This window comes from Capra hircus, chromosome 15 (genome assembly GCF_001704415.2).
Source record: "Capra hircus breed San Clemente chromosome 15, ASM170441v1, whole genome shotgun sequence".
NCBI classification, from domain to species: domain Eukaryota; kingdom Metazoa; phylum Chordata; class Mammalia; order Artiodactyla; family Bovidae; genus Capra; species Capra hircus.
In genome coordinates this window covers 4,123,106-4,144,219 of record NC_030822.1, presented here as the reverse complement: position 1 = coordinate 4,144,219, position 21,114 = coordinate 4,123,106, and the positions used below count along the sequence as shown (strand labels likewise).

The following is a 21,114-nucleotide window of genomic DNA, read 5'->3' as shown; positions in this document are numbered from 1 at the left end:
GATTCATAGAAAAATTGGAAAATAACAGAGATGAGTGCATAATAAATAAGAAACATATTTTATGAAGTGATGGCTTTGAGTCATAGTGCAATTCATTTCAGTAAAAATTTTCTCAGTGCCACCATAACCTCTTTATTTCTCAGACAATATATCATGGGGTTAAACATTGGTGTGACAATGGTATAAAAAAGAGAGAGAAATTTGTCCATTCCTATAGAATGACTGGACTTTGGTCTTAAATATGTAATGAGTCCTGATCCAAAGAATAAAGCCACAACCATGAGATGGGAAGAGCAGGTGGAGAAGGCCTTGGCTCGCCCAGTGGCTGAAGGCAGCTTCAAGATGGTCTCAATTATTCTCACATAAGATCCAAGAATCAACATAAAAGGAACAGTGACAACTAGAACAGCAACTACATAAACTAATGTCTCAGTTAGAAGGGTGTCCCCACAGGCAAGCTTAAGCACTGGAGGTATGTCGCAGAAGAAGTGATTCAACTGGTTAGAGCCACAGAAGGGTAGAGAGAAGATCTGGTAGGTTAACACTATATGCACTGGAACTCCACTGACCCAACAGCCAGTGGCCAGTTGGACACACAGCCTGCTGTTCATGAGGAGAGGGTACAGCAGTGGGTTGCAAATGGCGACATACCTGTCATAAGCCATTGAAGTCAGAAGAAGGCACTCAGTGGCTCCAAACACCAGAAAGAAATACATTTGAGCAGCACAGGCCAGAAAGGGTATATTTCTGTTTTGACTGTTATCTATTAATAACCTGGGGACAGTGACTGATACATAGCATATTTCCAAGGAAGAAAAATTCCCTAGGAAAAAGTACATGGGAGTCTGGAGGGAAGGATCCATCTTGGTTATTATAATAATGAGACTGTTTCCCATCAGAATAATCGTATACATGATCAAAAACACCCCGAAAAGAAATCCCTGTAGGTCAGGAATATCGGAGAAGCCAAGCAAGATGAAATCCACCAATGTAGTCTGGTTCCACTGTGGGGGATTTTGTCCTCTGGATCCCATCTGCAAACAAAAGGGTTAGAAGTCACTACAATTCACTGGACCCAGCAGTGAAATGGGTTAAAATAAATTGATGATTTTAACTTCACTGACAGAATATAGAGAACCTGTCTGCCAATGCAGGAGATGTAAGAGACACAAGTCCAATCCCTGGGTTGGGAAGATCCCCTGGAGGAGGGCATGGCAACCCACTCCAGTATTCTTGCCTGGAGAATCCCATGGCTAGAGAAGCATGGGGATTCATGGAGTCGCAAAGACTCAGACATGACTGAAGGGAATTAATACATGCTCACACACAATATAATATATTTATCCATTTAAAATTTTATTTGTTTTGTGTTTAAGATATATCAAATCCAGTATCCTCAAATTCCACAAGGTAAAAACAAAAAAAAATCTTGAATTCTTTTGTCCTTTTGAGTTCTCCTGTCCTTTTGACTCATGTGAGAGATTTTGAATATACGAATAACACAGAAAGACAGACAACAGTAAAATTAGAGCAAACGTGAAAAGTAGCCTATTCTCAGGATAAGAACAGCTCTAGTTAACTTGGGAAATTCTCTAAAGAAATATATTTCCCCTTCCTGGTCTCCGCTTGCTTTTTAGCTGTATTTGTTCTGCCTAGCACCTTCTAATTTGCAATTAGTTTATAAGAGTCTTTCATATCTGATTTGAAGTGAGCTCCATCTCAGATAACCAAACAGCATGGTCATCATAATACTCAACTGCAAGATGGAGCTCAGGACAGCCTGGGTCACTCACTCGCTGGGAAAGAGGCTTAGATCCCAGATAGAAAAAAAAAAAAACAAAAACAACTCTCCACTTGCCTCCATCATAGAGGACAATATTCCACTTAATATATCATAGAAATTAATGTTAGAAATAAAACATCATAGCAGGTCAGACGTTCACTTGAAGTTTAGAACATGACATAAAGGCAATAAGAATTGTTGGAATACGTCCTCACCCCTACCATAGCCCCTCAACAATCTTAATGACCGATAAACCTGCTTACCAAATTTTAGACCTTTAGAAGTAAGATTATGGAGGCCTCCCAGGCGGTTCAGGGCACACTGTCTAAAAGAGTCAGATATGACTTAGTGACTAAACAACAAAAACTAAAAGATTATAGCCTTCACAAGGTAACTAAATATGAGAGAGGGAAAATAAAATGTCTAAGAGAATTTAATCTCAGAGTTCATGCCAGACAAAATGTAAGAGGTCCATTTGTATGTGTTATTATCTTTAAATATGAGTTTCTTAATATATGCATTTTATTATATATATGTATAATGTATTGTGAACGAGTAATATATATTCTAAATATCTGAATCTGAATAACTATCAAATACACAGTGCTAAATGCAGTGTAGCATTTCTCTAATCAACTCCTTTTAATACTTAAGCATTTTCACCAAACACATTTAGTCTCTCCATCACCAGACTGCTTCCTAGAAATCATTTTTTTGTGATTTCCAGCCAACCTTCGTTAATGCTAAACTGTGACTTTTTTCACAGATTGCTGCAATTTCCTAGATCCACACTATCATGCATTCTTTCTAACTTTTACCTTCATTTCCCTAATTTGCCTTTGCTTCCTTTAGAGCACAACTACCCTCTCTTCTTTTAAGGATCTCTCCAGTTTCCCTCTGTTGACACAAAACCCAGACAACTCAAATATTTACCATTTCTACTTTAACTTCTTAGCTCTCATTAATTTCAAGTTTTCCCCTTCTTATTGTAGTGAATTATCCTTGTCAGTGATTACTTCTTCAGAGTGAATTCTAAAGGCAGAAGTTCCCTCCTTTTTCATCTCTGTCTACAGCTCGAAACTGTCAAGAGAAGGGAACAAGGGCCTGAGAAGTTCTAGTTCAAATATTAATGATATATTGCTCAAACTCAGACTTCGTGTGGTTCTCTGAATCTTCTCTTGCCATCTATATCTTTACATTTTCTGATCTCTTTGCTCTTTATTTCCTCTTCTTTTCACTTTTAGGTAGCTACTTTTGCATGTTATATCATCTCACACTTTCAAGATTTTATACCTCTATGTATGTATATATGTTTTATTTTTCTTCAGAAATAATAGCATTTGAAAACCAGCTGAGGAAAGGGGGGATTAAATTTTCAGTGACACAGATGTTTGTATAACTGTGTCTGTGGGTCTTCATTCGCTGAGTCATGTCTGACTCCTTGTGACCCCATGAGGCTCCTCTGTCTATGGGATTTTCCAGGCAAGAATACTGGATGGGTTGCCATTTCCAGCTCCAGGGAAACTTCCTGACCCAGGGATCAAACCAACGTCTCCTCCCTGTGACTCCTGCATTGACAGGTGGATTCTTTACCACTGAGCCACTGGGAAACCCTTGTTTGAATGTATAAGGCAGTAAATCAATATGTATTTTGTCATACATATTATAGTTTATTGAGGATAGCTGTTAATACAAAGCATGTGCTAAATAAAAAGTGTGTTGTATACTATGGACACTAAGCATAAATAATATGAATTTAGTTTCTGTCATTAGAAACTCAGAAACTAGTGTGGCTTCAGATAGATGAGTCAGACAGAAACCTAGGATGTGTAGAGTCTATGCAGTGAGAATTAAAAGGCATTATGGGAGGTCCAGAAAATAACTTGAGGAAGACTGCCATATCTTAGGGTATCACAGGATTATTCTTTTATTTTTACTTTAAGGAAACACAATAAAATATTCTCCAGGAAAAAAAAAATGCACTCATATACTTACTCAGGTTCATATTCCAAAACTGGTTAAGCATTTACATAGGTGAGTAGCTTATATATAAGGATTTCTTGACAGGTGACTGCATACATGTCGATTTTCTACTCATCTCAGCAATCATGGTCCATTTAAACAGATTTAAGAACTCACTGACCAAAGATTCTGACATTGAATAACTTAAAAATGAAACTTAGATATATTCTTGTAATATATCTTTACTTAAATTACCAGAGCTTGTTTTTTCTTAGTTGAAAATACATACAGTAATAATAAGATGTAACTCAGTTGTTTTGAGGAAGTAGCATCAACTATGTTAACTACTTGATTTGAATGGATGCTTGTAGTCCCATATGGATTTCCCTGGTGGCTCAGACAGTAAAGCTTCTGTCTACAATGTGGGAGACCTGGGTTCCATCCCTGGATTGGGAAGATCCGCTGGAGAAGGAAATGGCAATCCACTCCAGTACTATTGCCTGGAAAATCCCATGGACAGAGGGGCCTGGTAGGCTACAGTCCATGGGGTTGCAAAGAGTCAGACACGACTGAGCGACTTCACTTGTAGTCCTATAGGGCATTCTTTCTTATGATCATCATCATACTTACTGTATTTATCATTATTACTTTAAAACTAACTTTTGACTCTTTTGGAAATTAGCTACTTTGTATCTGGCCCTGGAGTGGAATTTTTCTCAACCTGGGAGAGAAAAGAGTGCACAAGGCAGTGTTTTGTCAGGAATACTGAGTTCAAATTAGTGCATTATGCTGGGTAGGTACAGACCAAAAACAGTATCTTGGGGAAAAAACATTCTAACTTTCAGGACTTTTAATGTATTTTTTCTCTTATCTATGCCAATTCTTACAGTTGTACTAAGAAAACACAAGACAAGAAAACTATGTTATAGAAAGCAAAATTAAATTAAAAATCTAACTCAAATCCTATTTAAAATCTGAAACATCCCCATAAATAACTTTCTTTGATTGTTCTCTTTCCAGAAGTTGAGCTATTCTCTCCATTAACAATTAATCGTTGCTGGCAATTCCAACATGGGAACTTCAGTCCTTCCTTTACCAATTTTTTCTATTTTAGCAGAAACAAGTATAGCAATGGGCTTCCCTGTTGGCTCAGTGGTAAAGAATTCACCTGCCAAGGCAGGAGCCACAGGTTCAATCCCTGGGTTGGGAAGGTTCTCCAGTAAAGGAAATGGAAACCACTCCAGTATTCCCGCTTGGGAAATCCCATGGACAGTGGAGGTGGCAGGCTATATTCCATGAGATCTGAAAGAGCAGGAAATAACTTAGTGACTAAATAACAACAATCATAGGAATGGAAAGGAGAGAGGTGTGATTATCTGAAAGAAATGTTTTATTGCCAACAACATTTAAACAGATTATGTGCTAACCTTGTTTATCTTTGTTATCTCATTTATTGCAATATAAATGAAATAGGTACTCTAATGATTCACATTTTCATAAAAAGCCAGAGGCAAGGAAAGGTTAAGTAACTTGTGCAATGTCTAGAAGCAAGCGTGTGATTTAGGTGATGCCAAATTCAGCAATGTAATGCCAGAGTCCATTTTGTTAATCAAAATTCAGTGGGCTTGACAGTTCATTCCACGGTACTTATTTTGATTTTAATATTCTGAACAATATCAATAAATAAGATAAAATAAAAATCTTCACAACAATTTGATATAATATCCATTTAGTATTCTACTTATCATTTTAAAAATAAATGACCTTAATCAATTAGAGTCTGTATATCTCAAGTTCAGAAGATTTATCTCATAAATGAATCTTTTTTGGAAAAAAAAAATTTGTATTTCTTTTGATTGTTGAATTAAAAATATGCTATAATAAACTAACCAGGGTGAAATTATAGCTGCTTACCTTTGTTTTAAACATCACCACATGTTGCTCTTTTACAGAAAATATGGTCTTTTTAATATAAATGTCTGATTTGATGTTTTCAAGTAACAAATTCATCCATTCTTAACTTTCCTTAAAGTTCATAATTTGCTTAAATCAGTACAACTTAGGTATAAAAAGTATCCTCTGATTTGTTGAAGAGAATCTTCTCTTCATGACATGCTGTATTTTTAAACTCAATAAACTGTTTATCAAGTGGTAACTTAAATAACCATGATAGCCTCTGGGTCAATTAGTGCAGCCTTGAAGTTTCTCTCTCTGTGGAATATGGTCTGAGGAGCTCTAGCCACCGGGCCACTCCCCTTTCCCTATCTCCCCATCCTCTACATCTCAGGAAAGTAGAGCAATTCTCCTGCTGGGAAAGGCTGCGTAAGACATTCAGAATCTCAAATTTGATCTATCTGTATGAATTCGTTGGATACTAAGTTTCCAACTATTACTGCACCATTCCTTAACTTCACAGGCTATATCTTGCAAATTATCCAGTGTTCATGTATTATCTTATTTGTTTATGAGTTATGGCCCCCTGTTCATGCCATGTATAGGATTTTTCTTTAATTGTAAGTATATACATAAGAAAAAATAAGCTTTAACAAGAGGCTATAATACACAGAGTTTCAACTTTGCTATTGAAGTTGAACAAGTTGGAAAATGACACAAGGGCTTTAAACTTAATAAGAGAGAAAGGATGGATTGAATTTTTACTGTTGCTCTGAATCTTTGGTAGGCTGTGTCGGTTCAGTTCAATTCAGTTGCTCAGTCGTATCCACTTCTTTGCAATGCCATGGACTGTAACCCCCAGACTCCTCTGTTCGTGGAATTCTCCAAGCAAGAATACTGGAGTGGCTAGCCATTTGCTTCTCCAAGGAATTTATAGACCCAGGTATTGAACCCGGGTCTCCTGCTTTGCAGAACGATTCCTTACCATCATGTATTCAGCCTTTACCTATTTATTTATTTATTGTTGTTGTTGTCTAGTTGTTAAGTTGTGTCTGACTCTTTGGGGACCCCATGAACTGTAGCTTGCTAGGCTCCTCTGTGCAGGAGATTTCTCAGACAAGACTCCTGGAATGGGTTGCCACTTCCTTCTCCAGGGGATCTTCCTGACCTAAGGCTCCATTTTGCATCTCTTGCATTGGTGGCAGATTCTTTACCTCTGAGCCTCCAAGGAAGCACTTTATTTATTGTCCAGTTCAGTTCAGGTCAGTTGCTCAGTCGTGTCCGACTCTTTGTGACCCCATGAATTGTAGCACGCCAGGCCTCCCTGTCCATCACCAACTCCTGGAGTTCACCCAAACTCATGTGCATCAAGTCGATGATGCCATCCAATCTTCTCATCCTCGGTCGTCCCCTTCTCCTCCTGCCCCCAATCCCTCCCAGCATCAGGGTCTTTTCCAATGAGTCAACTCTTCGCATTTATTGTAGTGTTCAATAAATATCTAGCGATATCAGGTGTTGTGCTACACTCTTCAAGAGACATAGCCAACTTTACAGCCTGTAAATTGGTGACAGGCTCTGACTGCCAGTCACCCGCTCATCTCTGAGGTAGAGCTGATATGTCACATTCTATGACAAGTAAGCCATTATTCTCGCAGGTAAAGGTCAACATTTCTATTGCAGTGCTCTTTATTTAATAGCTAGTTTGACCTTTATTATATTCTGTTTTAAAATTTGTTCCATGTTCTGACTTTCTCTCTTGTCATAATTCCTTGATTGCAGGGCATTTGTTTTATTTGCTGCACATTCAACTCCAAGTATGGCACCATCTAGCTAGAGAACTGTGGGGCTTTTGAAGGGCTCAACAATTTATACCTTCATCATTGAGTCTTTCCAAATTAGCAATCACAGCTGTCATGTTCTCTTTTATTTTTGATCCGATGGGAAGAAAGGTAGTTCAGTAATCTTGACAAGTGTGGCTCAAATTTGTATTATTGGAATATACGATGTTTCTATATGACTATTTTGCGACAAAATTTTAAAAATATTGATCTGTCATTTTTTTAATGGAAAAAAGACAAATTTTTGCCCTTGAAGAAGTGAAAACGTGAGTATGGCCACTGCCTCATGGACTGTAGGTCATGTCTAGCTCTACTTTATACTGCTTTCCCGTGAAATGTAAAGTCTCCTGGAGCCGATCACAAAGATACTAAATCTGATTGCTGGGCCCTGATGGCATGTCTATTCAAGGGTAAATGGCATGAACATTCAAAACTAGAGATGAAATATGTAAAGGATACCAAAATTACATTAACTTTTGATTTTCTTGAGGAGACAGAAAAACAAAATAATTCTGGTAAATTTTCCTTGTTCAATCAAGTTGTTCATATAATTTGAAGTTTTTAGAGTCGTGGTAGGAATTAAGGAGTAGTATTTAAACATTAATATAATGGTTTTGTTTTGTTTCCAGCTTTATTAAAGTATGATTGGCAAAACTGTAATGTAAATGTATTAAAAATTATAACTTTGTAACATATTTAAAGTACACAAGGTGATTATTTAATGTATCTATAAATTGTGAAATAGCTACCAAAATAAAATTAGCACATCTATCACCTCATCTATTTTTTCTCTTAGCAGATTTTGTTGACAGTATTACTCTCTACAGTCATTGTGAAGTACACGAGATTCATAGAACTTGTGTGCCATGTGCCAAGTTGCTTCAGTTGTGTCTGACTGTGACCCATGGGCTGTAGCCTGCCAGGCTCCTCTGTCCATGGGATTCTCCAGGTGAAAGTACTGGAATGGGTTGCCATTTCTTACTCTAGAGGATCCTCCTAACCCAGGGACTGAACCCACGTCTCTTGCATCTCCTGCATTGGCAGGCGGATTCTTTACACCAGCACCACCTGGAAAGCCTCCCTTGGAACTTATTTTATAGCAGAAAGAGTGTATCCTTTGCACAACACCTCCCCCTTTCCCTCACCCTGGCAACCAGTGTTTCTACTCTCCATTCCTGAGTTCTATTTTCTTAATATGTATTACACATATAAGCGCTACATGCAGCATATATCTTTTGTGTCTGGCCTATTTCACTTAGCATTATGTCCTCCAGGTTCATCCATGTTATCATTCATGCCAGGATTTCTTTATGTTTTAACACTGAATAATAACTCATTGCATATAATACTACACCACTTTTATTCATTTATCTGTTGACAAAAACATTGTTCTGTCTTGGCTATAGTGAATAATTTTGTATTAAACAAGGGAGTTCAGCTGTCTCTTTGAGACATTTTATTGCTTTTGAATATATTTACTCAGAAATGGATTGCTGTGTCATATAGTAATTATTGTATATTTTTGTTTTTGAAACACATTTATATTGTTTTCTGTAGTGAGTCTACCAATTTACATTCACACCAGCAGTGTATGACGATTCTCTTATAACCACATTTGCCAACTTTTTTATCTCTTTTCATTTTGATAGCAGATAACCTACTGGACATGGTTAGTTTCATTCCACTGCCAGAGAAAGGTCATGTCAAAGAATATACAAACTACCACTCAATTCCAATCATCTCATATGCTAGCAAAGTAATGTGCTAAATTTTCCAAGCTAGGTTTCAACAGCATGTGAACCAACAACATCTAAATGTTGAAGCTGGATTTAGAAAAGGTAGAGGAACCAGAAATCAAATTGCCAACATCTATCGGATCATACAAAAAGCAAGGGATTCCAGAAAAACACCTGCTTCTGCTTCATTGACCTCATTAAAGTCTTTGAATGTATGGATCATAGCAAATCAGAAAATTTTTCAAGAGATGGTAATACCAGACTAGCTGACCTGCTTCCTGAGAAATCTGTATGCATGTCAAGAAGCAAGTTAGAACCAGATATAGAAAAACAAACTGGTTCAAAATTGGAAAAGGAGTACATGAAGACTGTGTATTGTCACCCTGCTTATTTAATTTATATGCAGAGTATATCATGTGAAATGCCAGGCTGGGTGAAACACAAGCTGGAATCAAGATTCCTGGAAGAGATATCAATAACTTCAGATATACAGATAACACCACCCTTATGGCAGAAATTGAAGATCTAAAGAGCCTCTTGATGAAGGTGAAAGCGGAGAGTGAAAAAACTGGCTTAAAACTCAACGTTCAAAAAACTAAGATGACGATATCCAGTTCCATCACTCTGTGGCAAATAGGTGGGGAAAGAATGGAAACAGTGACATAGGATTTTATTTTGGGCTCCAAAATCACTGCAGACAGTGACTGCAGCCATGAGATTAAAAGAGCTTGCTCCTTGGAAGAAAAGTTGACAGACCTAGACAGCGTCTTAAAAAGCAGAGATATAACATTGTCAACAAAGTCCGTCTAGTCAAGGCTATGGTTTTTCCAGTAGCCATGTGTGAACGTGAGAGTTGAACCATAAAGAAAGCTGAGCACTGCAGAATTGATGCTTTTGAACTGTGTTGTTGGAAAAGACTCTTGAGAGTCCCTTGGACTGCAAGATCCAACCAGTCAATCTTAAGCAACAAAAGCACAGATAAGCAAGTGGAACTGCATGAAACTAAAAATCTCCTGCACAGCAAGAGAAAGCATCAACAAAATAAAAAGGCTATCTTGAAATGGAAAATATATATTTCCAAGCCATGTATTCTATAAGAGGTTAATATCTAAAAGACATAAGAAACTCATGCAGCTCAATAGCAAAAATAATAATAATCATAATCATCATAAAAGATTAAAACTTGGCAAATGATTTAAAGACATTTTTTCAAAGAATATGTATAAATGGTCAACAAGTATATTAAAAGATGCTCAGCATCACTAATAAGCAGGGCCTTGCCAATAAAAACCACAAAAGAGCTATCAGCTCATACCTGGTAGGTTCAGTTCAGTTCAGTTAGGATGCTCAGTCGTGTCTAACTCTTTGTGACCCCATGGACTGTAGCACTCCAGACTTCCTTGTCCATCATCAAGTCTCAGATCTTGCTCAGACTCACAATCATCAAGTCAGTGATGCCACCCAACCCTCTCATCCTCTGTCATCCCCTTCTCCTCCTGTCTTCAATCTTTCCCAGCATCAGGGTCTTTACCAGTGAGTCAGTGCTTCACATCAGGTGGCCAAAGTATTGGAGTTTCAGCTTCAGCATCAGTCCTTCCAGTGAATATTCAGGACCAATTTTCTTTAGGATTGACTGGCTGGATCTCCTTTCAGTTCAAGGGATTTCAAGAGTCTTCTCCAACACCACAGTTCAAAGGCATAAATTCCATTAATGCTAAAATCTGAGTCACTGAGTTCAGATTCTGTCCAAGAGACTGTTTCCTGAGTACATCCCACAAATATCTTGTCATCAGTCTCTTCTTCCCTTTCACTTTCTCTTATTAAAAGTGTATTCTGTGATTCCATTCTCTTCACCTTCTTTGTCATAACATGATTGCCCATGTCAGGTCCGTTTATAGCACGACTAAGTCCACTGCTTGCTGGATTCAAACTGATTTTAAAGTTTCATGGATGGATTTGTAAATGGAAAAAAAAAAGTACCAGAAATAGCAACAATTCATTTCACATTGCAGCTTACTTTGAGAGGTGTAATTTGCTAAAGTATTTAGAAAGAAATTGTTCATTAATTAGCACCCAACTACATTAAGTTTCCTTACACACTGAGCAATGTAAAAGCCCATTGCAGCTAAGCAATTTTGAGCAAGAGCAAATCTGGAGTGATCACACTTCCAGACTTCAAATGATATTTGAAAGTTATAGTTGTTGAACTAGTATGGTATTCACATTAAAAAAAAGGATCAGAATTGAGAGACCATGAAGAAACATATAGATATCAGTTCAGTTCAATCACTCAGTCATGTGCAACTCTTTGCGACTCCATGTACTGCAGCATGCCAGGCATCCCTGTCCATCAGCAACTCCCAGAGTTTTCTCAAACTCATGTTCATTGAGTCGGTGACGCCATCCAGCCATCTCATCCTCTGCCGTTACCTTCTCATCCTGCCTTCAATCATTCCCAGCATCAGGGTCTTATCAAATGAGTCAGTTCTTCATATCAGGTGGCCAGAATTGTAGTTTCAGCTTCAAAATCAGTCCTTCCAATGAATATTCAGGACTGATCTCCTTTAGGATGGATTGGTTGGATCTCCTTGAAGTCCAAGGGACTCTCAAGAGTCTTCTCTAACACCACAGTTCAAAAGCATCAGTTCTTTAGTGCTCAGCTTTCTCTATAGTCTAACTCACATCCATACATGACTACTGGAAAAATCATAGCCTTGACTAGACAGACCTTTGCTGGCAGAGTAATGTCAGTGCTTTTTAACATGTTGTCTAGGTTGGTCATAACTTTCCCTCCAAGGAGCAAGAGTCTTTTATTTTCATGGCTAAAATCACCATCTGCAGTGATTTTGGAGCCCCCAAAATAAAGTCTGTTACTCTTTCCACTGTTTCCCATCTACTTACAAGGAAGTGATGGGACCAGGTGCCATGATCTTAGTTTTCTGAATGTTAAACTTTAAGCCATTTTTTTCCACTCTCCTCTTTCAATTCCATACAGAAACCCTTTAGGTCTTCTTCATTTTCTGCCATAGGGTGGTGTCATCTGCATATCTGAGGTTATTGATAATTTTCCCGGCAATCTTGTTTCCATCTTGTGTTTAATCCAGCTCAGCGTTTCTCATGATGAACTCTGCATGACGTACTACTTTTCCTATTTGGAATCAGTGTGTTGTTCCATGTCCAGTTCTAACTGTTGCTTCCTGATCTACAGACTTCTCAAGAGGCAGGTCAGGTGGTCTGATATTCCCATCTCTTTAAGAATTTTCCAAAGTTTGTCATGATCCACATAGTCAAGGCTTAGGGATAATCAATAAAGCAGAAATACATGCTTTTCTGGAATTCTTGCTTTTTCAGTGATCCAGCAGATGTTGGTAATTTGATCTCTGATCCCTCTGCCTTTTCTAAACCAGCTTGAACATTCTGGAAGTTCTCTTGAAGCCTGGCTTGGAGAATTTTGAGCATTACTTTACTAACATGTGAGATGAGTGCAACTGTGCAGTAGTTTGAGCATTCTTTGGCATTGCCTTTCTTAGGGATTGGAATGAAAACTGACATTTTCTAGTCCTGTGGCCACTGCTGAGTTTTCCAGATTTGCTGGCATATTGAGTGCAGCACTTTCACAGCATCATCTTTCAGGATTTGAAATAGCTCCACTGGAATTCCATCACCTCCACTAGCTTTGTTCATAGTGATACTTCCTAAGGTCCACTTGGCTTCTCATTCCAGGATGTCTGGCTCTAGGTGAGTGATCACACCATCGTGATTATCTGGGTCATGAAATACTTTCTTGTACAGTTCTTCTGTGTATTTTTGCCACCTCTTCTTAATATTTTCTGCTTCTATTAGGTCCCTACCACTTCTGTCCTTTATTGAGTCCATCTTTGCATGAAATGTTCCCTTAGTATCTCTAATTTTCTTGAAGAGATCTGTAGTGTTTCCCATTCTATTGTTTTCCTTTATTTCTTTGCACTGATCACTGAGGAAGACTTTCTTATCTCTCCTTGCTATTTTTGGAACTCTCCATTCAAATGGGTATAACTTTTCTTTTCCCCTTTGCTTTTCACTTCTCTTCTTTTCACAGCTATTTGTAAGGCCTCCTCAGACAGCCATTTTGCTTTTTTGCATTTCTTTTTTTAGTGATGATATTGATCCCTGCCTCCTGTACAATGTCATGAACATTGTCCATAGTTCATCAGGCACTCTGTCTCTCAGATATAATCCCTTGAATCTATTTCTCAGTTCCACTGTCTAATGAAAGGGATTTAATTTAGGTCACACCTGAATTGTCTAGTAGTTTTTCCTGCTTTCTTCAATTTAAGTCTGAATTTGGCAATAAGGAGTTCATGATCTGAGCAACAGTCAGCTCCTGGTCTGTTTTTGCTGACTGTATAGAGTTTCTCCATCTTTGGCTGCAAAGAATATAATCAATCTGATTTTTGTATTGACCGTCTGGTAATGTTCATGTGTAGAGTCTTCTCTTGTCCTATTGGAAGAGGGTTTTTGCTATGACCAGTGTGTTCTCTTGACAAAACTCTGTTAGCCTTTGCCCTGTTTCATTCTGTATTCCAAGGCTGAATTTGCCTGTTACTCCAAGTGTTTCTTGACTTTTGCATTCCAGTCCCCTACAATGAAAAGGACAGCTTTTTTGGGGGGTGTGAGTTCTAGACGTTCTTGTATTTTTCATAGAACCGTTCGACTTCCGCTTCTTCAGCATTGCTGATAGGGGCATAGACTTGGATTACCCTGAGATTCAGTGGTGTGCCTTGGTAAGGAACAGAGTTCATTCTGTTGTTATTGAGATTGCATCCAAGAACTGGGTTTTGGACTCTTTTGTTGACTATAATGGTTACTCCATTTCTTCTAAGGGATTCTTGCCCACAGTAGTAGATATAATGGTCATCTGAATTAAATTCAACCATTCCAGTCCATTTTAGTTCCCTGATCCCTAAAATGTTGACGTTCACTCTTGCCATTTCCTGTTTGACCACTTCCAGTTTGTGTTGATTCATGTACCTAACATTCCAGCTTTCTATCCAATATTGCTCCTTACGACATCGGACCTTGCTTCCATCACCAGTCACATCCACACCTGGATGTTGTTTTGCTTTGGCTCCATCTCTTCATTCTTTCTGGACTTATTTCTCCACTGATCTCGAGTAGCATATTGGGCACCTACAGACCTGGGGAGGTCATGTATCAGTATCCTATCTTTTTGTCTTTTCACCCTGTTCAGGGGTTCTAAAGGCAAGAATACTGAAGTGGTTTGCCGTTCCCTTCTCCAGTGGACCGCATTTTGTCATAACTCTCCACCATGACCTGTCTGTCTTGGTTGCCCCTACATGGCATGGCTCATAGTTTCATTGAGTTAGACAAGGCTGTGGTTCATGTGATCAGATTGGTTAGTTTTTCACTTAGCATAATGCCTTCAACGTTGGTCCATGTTGTCACAAATCACAAGGTTTCCTTTTTTATGGCTAATAATTCCATTTTGTGTGTGTGCATGGACATACACATGTAACACTTTCTTTACCTCTTCATCCAGTAATGGACAGTCAGGATGCTTCCATGTCTTCACTATTGCAAATAATACTCTACTTCTGTTCCTTACAGGCCTAAAATGGCATCTCTTGGACCCCTCATAAGCATTAAGACCAAGGCTTTTAGGGACTTCCCTGGTGGCCCAGTGGTTCAGACTCCACGCTTCCACTGTAGGGGGCTTGGGTTCGATCTGTGGTTGGGGGACTAAGATCCTGCATGCCACACAGCACGGCTGTGTATAGTCAACTAACATTTGTGTATAGTCAACTAGTATTTGACAAGGGAGCCAAGAACACTCCGTGGGAAACGGACCAATTCTCCAATGAATAATACTGAGAAAGTTGTATAGCCACCTGTAAAAGAATGAAATTGGACACCTATCTTACAGCATGAACAAAAATCAACTCAAATTGATTAAAGATAAATATAAGCCCTGAAACCATAAAACATCCAAAAGAAAATGTAGGGGAAATCTGCTCAGAATTATGCATCTTGGCAATGATTTTTTTTTTTTTTTGATACTAAAGCAAGAGTCAGTGTTGCATTTAGTTAAACTTTGTATCTCCATATACTGGCCAAGTCTGTATGTTCTTTCCATCTTTCTGTCTTCTCTTACCAGTGTGCTAATGAATCTGAAACAGACTTAAAAAAAACATGGATAATGGATGATATCTTATAGGTTTAATTGTTTTACAACACAAGGTTACAATGATCATACAGTTTCAGGAAGTTGAGGACTTGGAGCCCAATTCAGAAACCAAGTTTTTTACATAGCTCTTCAACCAGTTGATCTCTTGTTTGCAAAACCTTCAAATTCCTTGGCCAAGATTCATCCTTCTTTAGTAACAACTCTAGGGTAATGATTTTTATTAAGCGACTAAAACATCCCACAGACTATTTTGAGACTTAAGGATGGAGTGTAGGTATATGCAGTGTCTTCACAGTAGGATTAAAATCACAAAATTTAAAGATAAAAGGATGATACATACCAATTTCCCAGCCAAAGAAGTAAATTGTACCTAAGTTTAACAACAAATGACCACATTCCTGCTTTCTGATGACATACTTTCTATTTGAGATATATTCCATACAGTTTCTTTTGTTTTCTTTTTAGATTTTTATATATTTTTTATTTTTTTAAACCAGAATTGACAGAGACACGTGTACCCCAATGCCCATTAAGTTTCTCAAAGACTATTCGTTTTAAAATTTCTTCTATAAATTTACAAATTTTCAATAAAGTTCATTGTGCTTTCTTTTACTACAGATTGTATCTTTTTAAATCTATTCAACAAGTTTATATTTCACTTTTTTTCCATACATGTGATCATTAATTTTTGTCCTCTTGACATAATATCAGTTATCTTTGTCTTTTAAAGCATAATTATAAGCTAATACACTACGTTTTAACTTAATTGAGTTGTGTGAAGTTAAACAGGCTTATTGCTTCACTTAACCTCACCACTACCCTTTACCTAATAGTTGTTTACAAAATGTAAGATTTCCCATTTTTAAATGAACCAATGAAAATTATTTTTGTGTATGTTAGTTTATATTTAACTAATGTAAATAAAGCATTATTTTTATATATTAATACCTGCTGCCTCTGCACATTTCTTCTTCCTAAATGCAGGACTCCAGTAATTTTCACCTAATTTCGGAAGGTTGTATATTTGAATCTTTGTGATTATTTCATCCTTTCCGGTATGTTTGCTTAATTTTCCAACTTTATGACATTTACAGGTTTTGTAAGTTAGTCTCTGATTTCCCAGAATTGCTGATGAATATTGACTGGACAAAGCATAAAAGCATGGGTTTCAAAATTCATTAACTTTGGTAAATAAAATACACAAAAACCCTTGAATAAGGCAATACATGGTTGATAAGTGGTAGGTGGCAATGTTAAATGTTTAAGTGAAATAAAAAGACAAGGATATTAGAGAAACAGAATGAAATGCAAATAGCAAAAGGCACAAAAGAATGCCACATTCGTAAGGGAGGGTTTAATAAATATTGTCTTCTAAAGACGAGAAGGATAAAATCAAACCCAAAATTAGAGGTCTCAACGTTTTTACAATCTAAATTTCTTTTGAGTCAAAGAAAACTAAAAAAATATTTTGAATAAATTTTACATAAATTCTTTGAATGAGAAAGAAAATATGATTTAAAAATAATTTTCACAAGCAATTAAAGGCTAAATAATCTTGAGTTACATAAGCAGTACATATTGAGTTAATTAAAATTAACAAATATAATTAAGTGGTAATAGTTCTCAAAGTTGGAAATGTTTGAAGACTTTGCAAATGAAAGTAACTAAATATAAGAGACTAGACTTAGAGATTGGAGAACAAGGTTCAGAATATGATATGGATAAATCCTAAAACTCAGAATTTGGTGTTTAGTCGCTCAGTCATGTCCAACTCTTTGTGATCCCATGGACTGTAGCCCACCAGGCTCCTCTGTTCATGGGGTTCCCCAGGCAAGAATACTGGAGTGGGTTGCCATTTCCTTCTTTAGGGGATATCCCTGACCCAGGGATCAAACCTGTGTTTCCTGCATTAGTAGGCATGTTCTTTACTGCTGAGCTTCCGGGGAAGCCCTAAATCACAGAATAAATGGATTTACTCTTCCAAACATTGTTTCTATTTCTAAATTATACTAGAAATTAAAGCATTTGATGCAAGGAATATAATATTGATATTTATTAATGAAATATCTTGACCATGTATATGATTTCATTGAATACTCAGGACAGGGAAAGCAGAAAGATACAGCCAATGAGCAGCCAGCTGGTGCAGAAAAATGTGGATGAGTCACTCAATGAAGGAGTGAACCATCTCTGAGAACAGTCTGATTAGTCTGCTGCCTGGCCTCTAGGACCAGATACCATTTGGACCTGTGGGGTAAGAACGTGGTCCAGGGATGAACCAACACCATTGATGACTTCATGAATACCCCTTTGGTGAAGATCAACTATGTGGACCATAGGGCGATGGATGTTAGGACGGACTGACCTTTTATGCCAGACCATAAAGTTAGCTTGACAGCATCTCAGGGCTTGTCTCCTTAGCAAGTCCAGGCTCCTACTCAGTTTCCTCCAGAGTCCTACTAAGCCAGCTTCTTACCTAACTCCATATAATGCTTAACTTTAACATTAAGACAGATCTTAACTCATTTTTATTGCTAACTTGATAACAGATTCTAATGTGCAGGAAATCCATGAACTTGTTATAAAGAATATGTGTCACATTCATTCACTGAGCATTGACCTACCCGCTTTGGAGCCATGCACTGTTTAAAAATTGCCATCGTTGAATGTGTGTGCTTGTGGTTTGTGTATATATCTCAGTCTTGGAGAGAGAAAGTGAGAAAAACATTGGAAAATCTATGGAGAATGGAAGGAATCCAAAGAGTGCTACTTTAATTGGTGTATTCTAGTCAGTCAGCAATTTTCTTGCTACCATATATTTGTATAAACTCATACTTATTATTTAATGAACATATATATGCATGAGGGGAAGAAGGGAAATACAAGGTCTACTGCTACAATTAAAAGTTGAATATTGAAATATGACTTAAGCATCTCCTGGGGAAATAATTCAAAAACTTAAAAATGGAAATAAATTTTAAGCATTTTTGACACGTAATATATCAATATCTCTTATTAATACTAATGATGAATCCTGACAAAGAAAGACAAAGGAAAAGCTAAATGGACCTTAAAAATACTCTACATGATTCAGTTCAGTCACTCAGTCGTGTCCGACTCTTTGCGACCCCATGAATCACAGCATGCCAGGCCTCCCTGTCCATCACCAACTCCCAGAGTTCACTCAAACTCACGTCCATTGAGTCAGTGATGCCTTTGAACCATCTCATCCTCTGTTGTCCCCTTCTCCTCCTGCCCCCAATCCCTCCCAGCATCAGAGTCTTTTCCAATGAGTCAACTCTTCACATGAGGTGGCCAAAGTTCTGGAGTTTCAGCTTTAGCATCATTTCTTCCAAAGGACACCCAGGACTGATCTCCTTTAAAATGGACTGGTTGGATCTCCTTGCAGTCCAAGGGATTCTCAAGAGTCTTCTCCAACATCACAGTTCAAAAGCATCAATTCTTCATCGCTCAGCTTTCTTCACAATCCAACTCTTACATCCATACATGACTACTGGAAAAACCATAGCTTTGACTAGACTGACTTTGGTGATTAGATCATATGATATTGTAACTTTTGTCTCTAAATGATCAGGCACTCAGTCCTTTCCCTCTCTGCTACCCTATGGCAAACTGCAGCTCACCAAGCTCCTCTGACCATGGAATTTTCCAGGTAAAAATGCTGGAGTGGGTTGCCATTTCCTTCTCCTGGGGGTCCTTCTGACCCAGGGGTTGAACTCATGTCCCCTGAATTTCTGTCACTGGTAGGCAGATTCTTTACTGCTGTGCCACTTGGGAAGCCCAATAATTAGTCTTTTTATTCTCTAACCAAAGTTTCATTAAAACACATCATACTGTTGAGAACTCAGTGGAAATACAGAACAATTAGATGAAAGTTTTAGAGTTTCATATAAATTTAATTTAGCTTATCCTATTGGATATGAGGGTTAGTTGCTAAGTCATTTCTAATTCTTTGCAGCCCCATGGACAGAGAAAACCTCTAGACTTCTCTGTTCATGGGATTTCCCAAGCAAGAATACTGGAGTGGGTTGCAATTTCCTTCTCCAGTCAGATTCATATATTTGGATATAAATACAACATGATTACTTAGAAAACATTGTAATGAAAAATGTTGATCCAGCATTTTAAAGTTCAGTATGTACTCTACTAAGCTAAGAAAATGAAGCCCACAATCATAGTAAGCTTCAACCAGTATTTAAAATTCATTAGATATACCATTTAGTTCAGAAAATTAACCCAACAACCCCAGAAATGGAGGGACCCTTTTCCTACTAATTACATTCCATAAAGCCTTCTTCACTTCCCTGTTCTGGAGGCTGTAGATCAGAGGATTCAACATGGGGATGACCACCGTGTAGAATACGGAAGCCACTTTGTCCTGAGTCAAGGAGTAGCTGGAGGAAGGTCTGAGATAAGTGTAGATGGAGGTGGAATAGAACAGCATGATGGCTGTCAGGTGAGACGCACACGTGGAGAAGGCTTTGCGCCTCCCCTCCCCTGCATGCATGCGGAAGATGGAGAAGAGAATGTAGCAGTAGGAGGTGAGGATCACCAGCAGAGTCCCAACTATATTCACACCAGCGAATGTGGACAAGATACTTTCATGCAGGCGTGTGTCAGAACATGAGAGCTTAAAAAGTGGAGGACTGTCACAGAAGAAGTGGTGGATGATATTGGAACTACAGAATGACAAGCTGCTCACATAACCTGTGTGAATCACAGAGTTCAACAGTCCTGCTGTAAAAGCCCCTGCTGCCATTTTTATGCAGACCGTCCTGGACATGATCAAGGAGTAAAGGAGAGGGTTGCATATGGCCACATAGTGGTCATGGGCCATTAACCCAAAAAGGATGCATTCAGTTGTGGCAAACGCTATAAAGAAGTACATCTGCAGGAAGCAGCCAGCAAAGGAGATGGTTTTCTTCTCTGATAAAAAGTCTACCAGCATCTTTGGAGTGATAGTGGATGAATAACTAACATCTGCAAAAGATAGGATTGCCAGGAAGAAATACATGGGCATGTGGAGTCGAGAATCAGTCCTGATTAAAAGGATCATCCCAATATTTCCCACAACTGTAAGTGTGTAAATCACCAAAAAAAGAGAAAAAAGGATAGCTTGTAGCTCCAATGTGTCTGCTAATCCCAACAGGATGAACTCCGTCAGCAAAGTACAATTATTTCTGGCCATTTATTAAAGATGTTGTAGGCTTAAACTTCTATTCCTTGTAAATATGTCATTGTCCAAATTTCACAAAAAATAGTAGAAATGTTAATGAAGTTGCTAACACACGGAGAAAATAAAATCCTGGGATAATAGAGTAGAGTAAGCAGGGTGACTATCAGCTCAGTTCAGTCCAGTCGCTCAGTCGTGTCCGACTCTTTGAGACTGCGTGGACTGCAGCACACCAGGCCTCCCTGCCATCACCAACTCCCAGAGTGACTGTAGTAAAGGGAAATTCATGGACAAATGAACAAGCATTGGAATTCAATAAGCAATTGTCTGTATTGAATCTGGGTTGTGGAACTCCCTGTTCGCTGGTCAAAGTCCGTTTAGGTTTCTGAAAATGCAGCATATACATTCTATCCTTTCTCTTCTAGCCCATTCACACCCAAAATGCAAAGTATAGAGCTATTCTTGCTGAGTTCTCTCTCATCCTCTGCACAAGCGTGTATGGTTAACTCAAATGCCTTCTTTTC

At 38.1% G+C, this 21,114-nt stretch overlaps 2 protein-coding genes across 2 annotated transcripts; both read right to left on the bottom strand.

Annotated features, from left to right (window-relative positions):
- LOC102176906 (olfactory receptor 10AG1-like) lies at nucleotides 93-18,056 on the bottom strand. Its single transcript, XM_005690241.2, has 2 exons — nucleotides 18,021-18,056; nucleotides 93-1,034 (listed from the first exon to the last, which is right to left on the bottom strand). Exons 1-2 carry the CDS (start codon nucleotides 18,054-18,056, stop codon nucleotides 93-95), a joined length of 978 nt encoding a protein of 325 aa, XP_005690298.2.
- LOC102177180 (olfactory receptor 5F1-like) lies at nucleotides 19,649-20,605 on the bottom strand. The gene has a single exon (XM_005690242.2). The coding sequence runs from the start codon at nucleotides 20,603-20,605 to the stop codon at nucleotides 19,649-19,651; it is 957 nt and encodes a 318-aa protein (XP_005690299.2).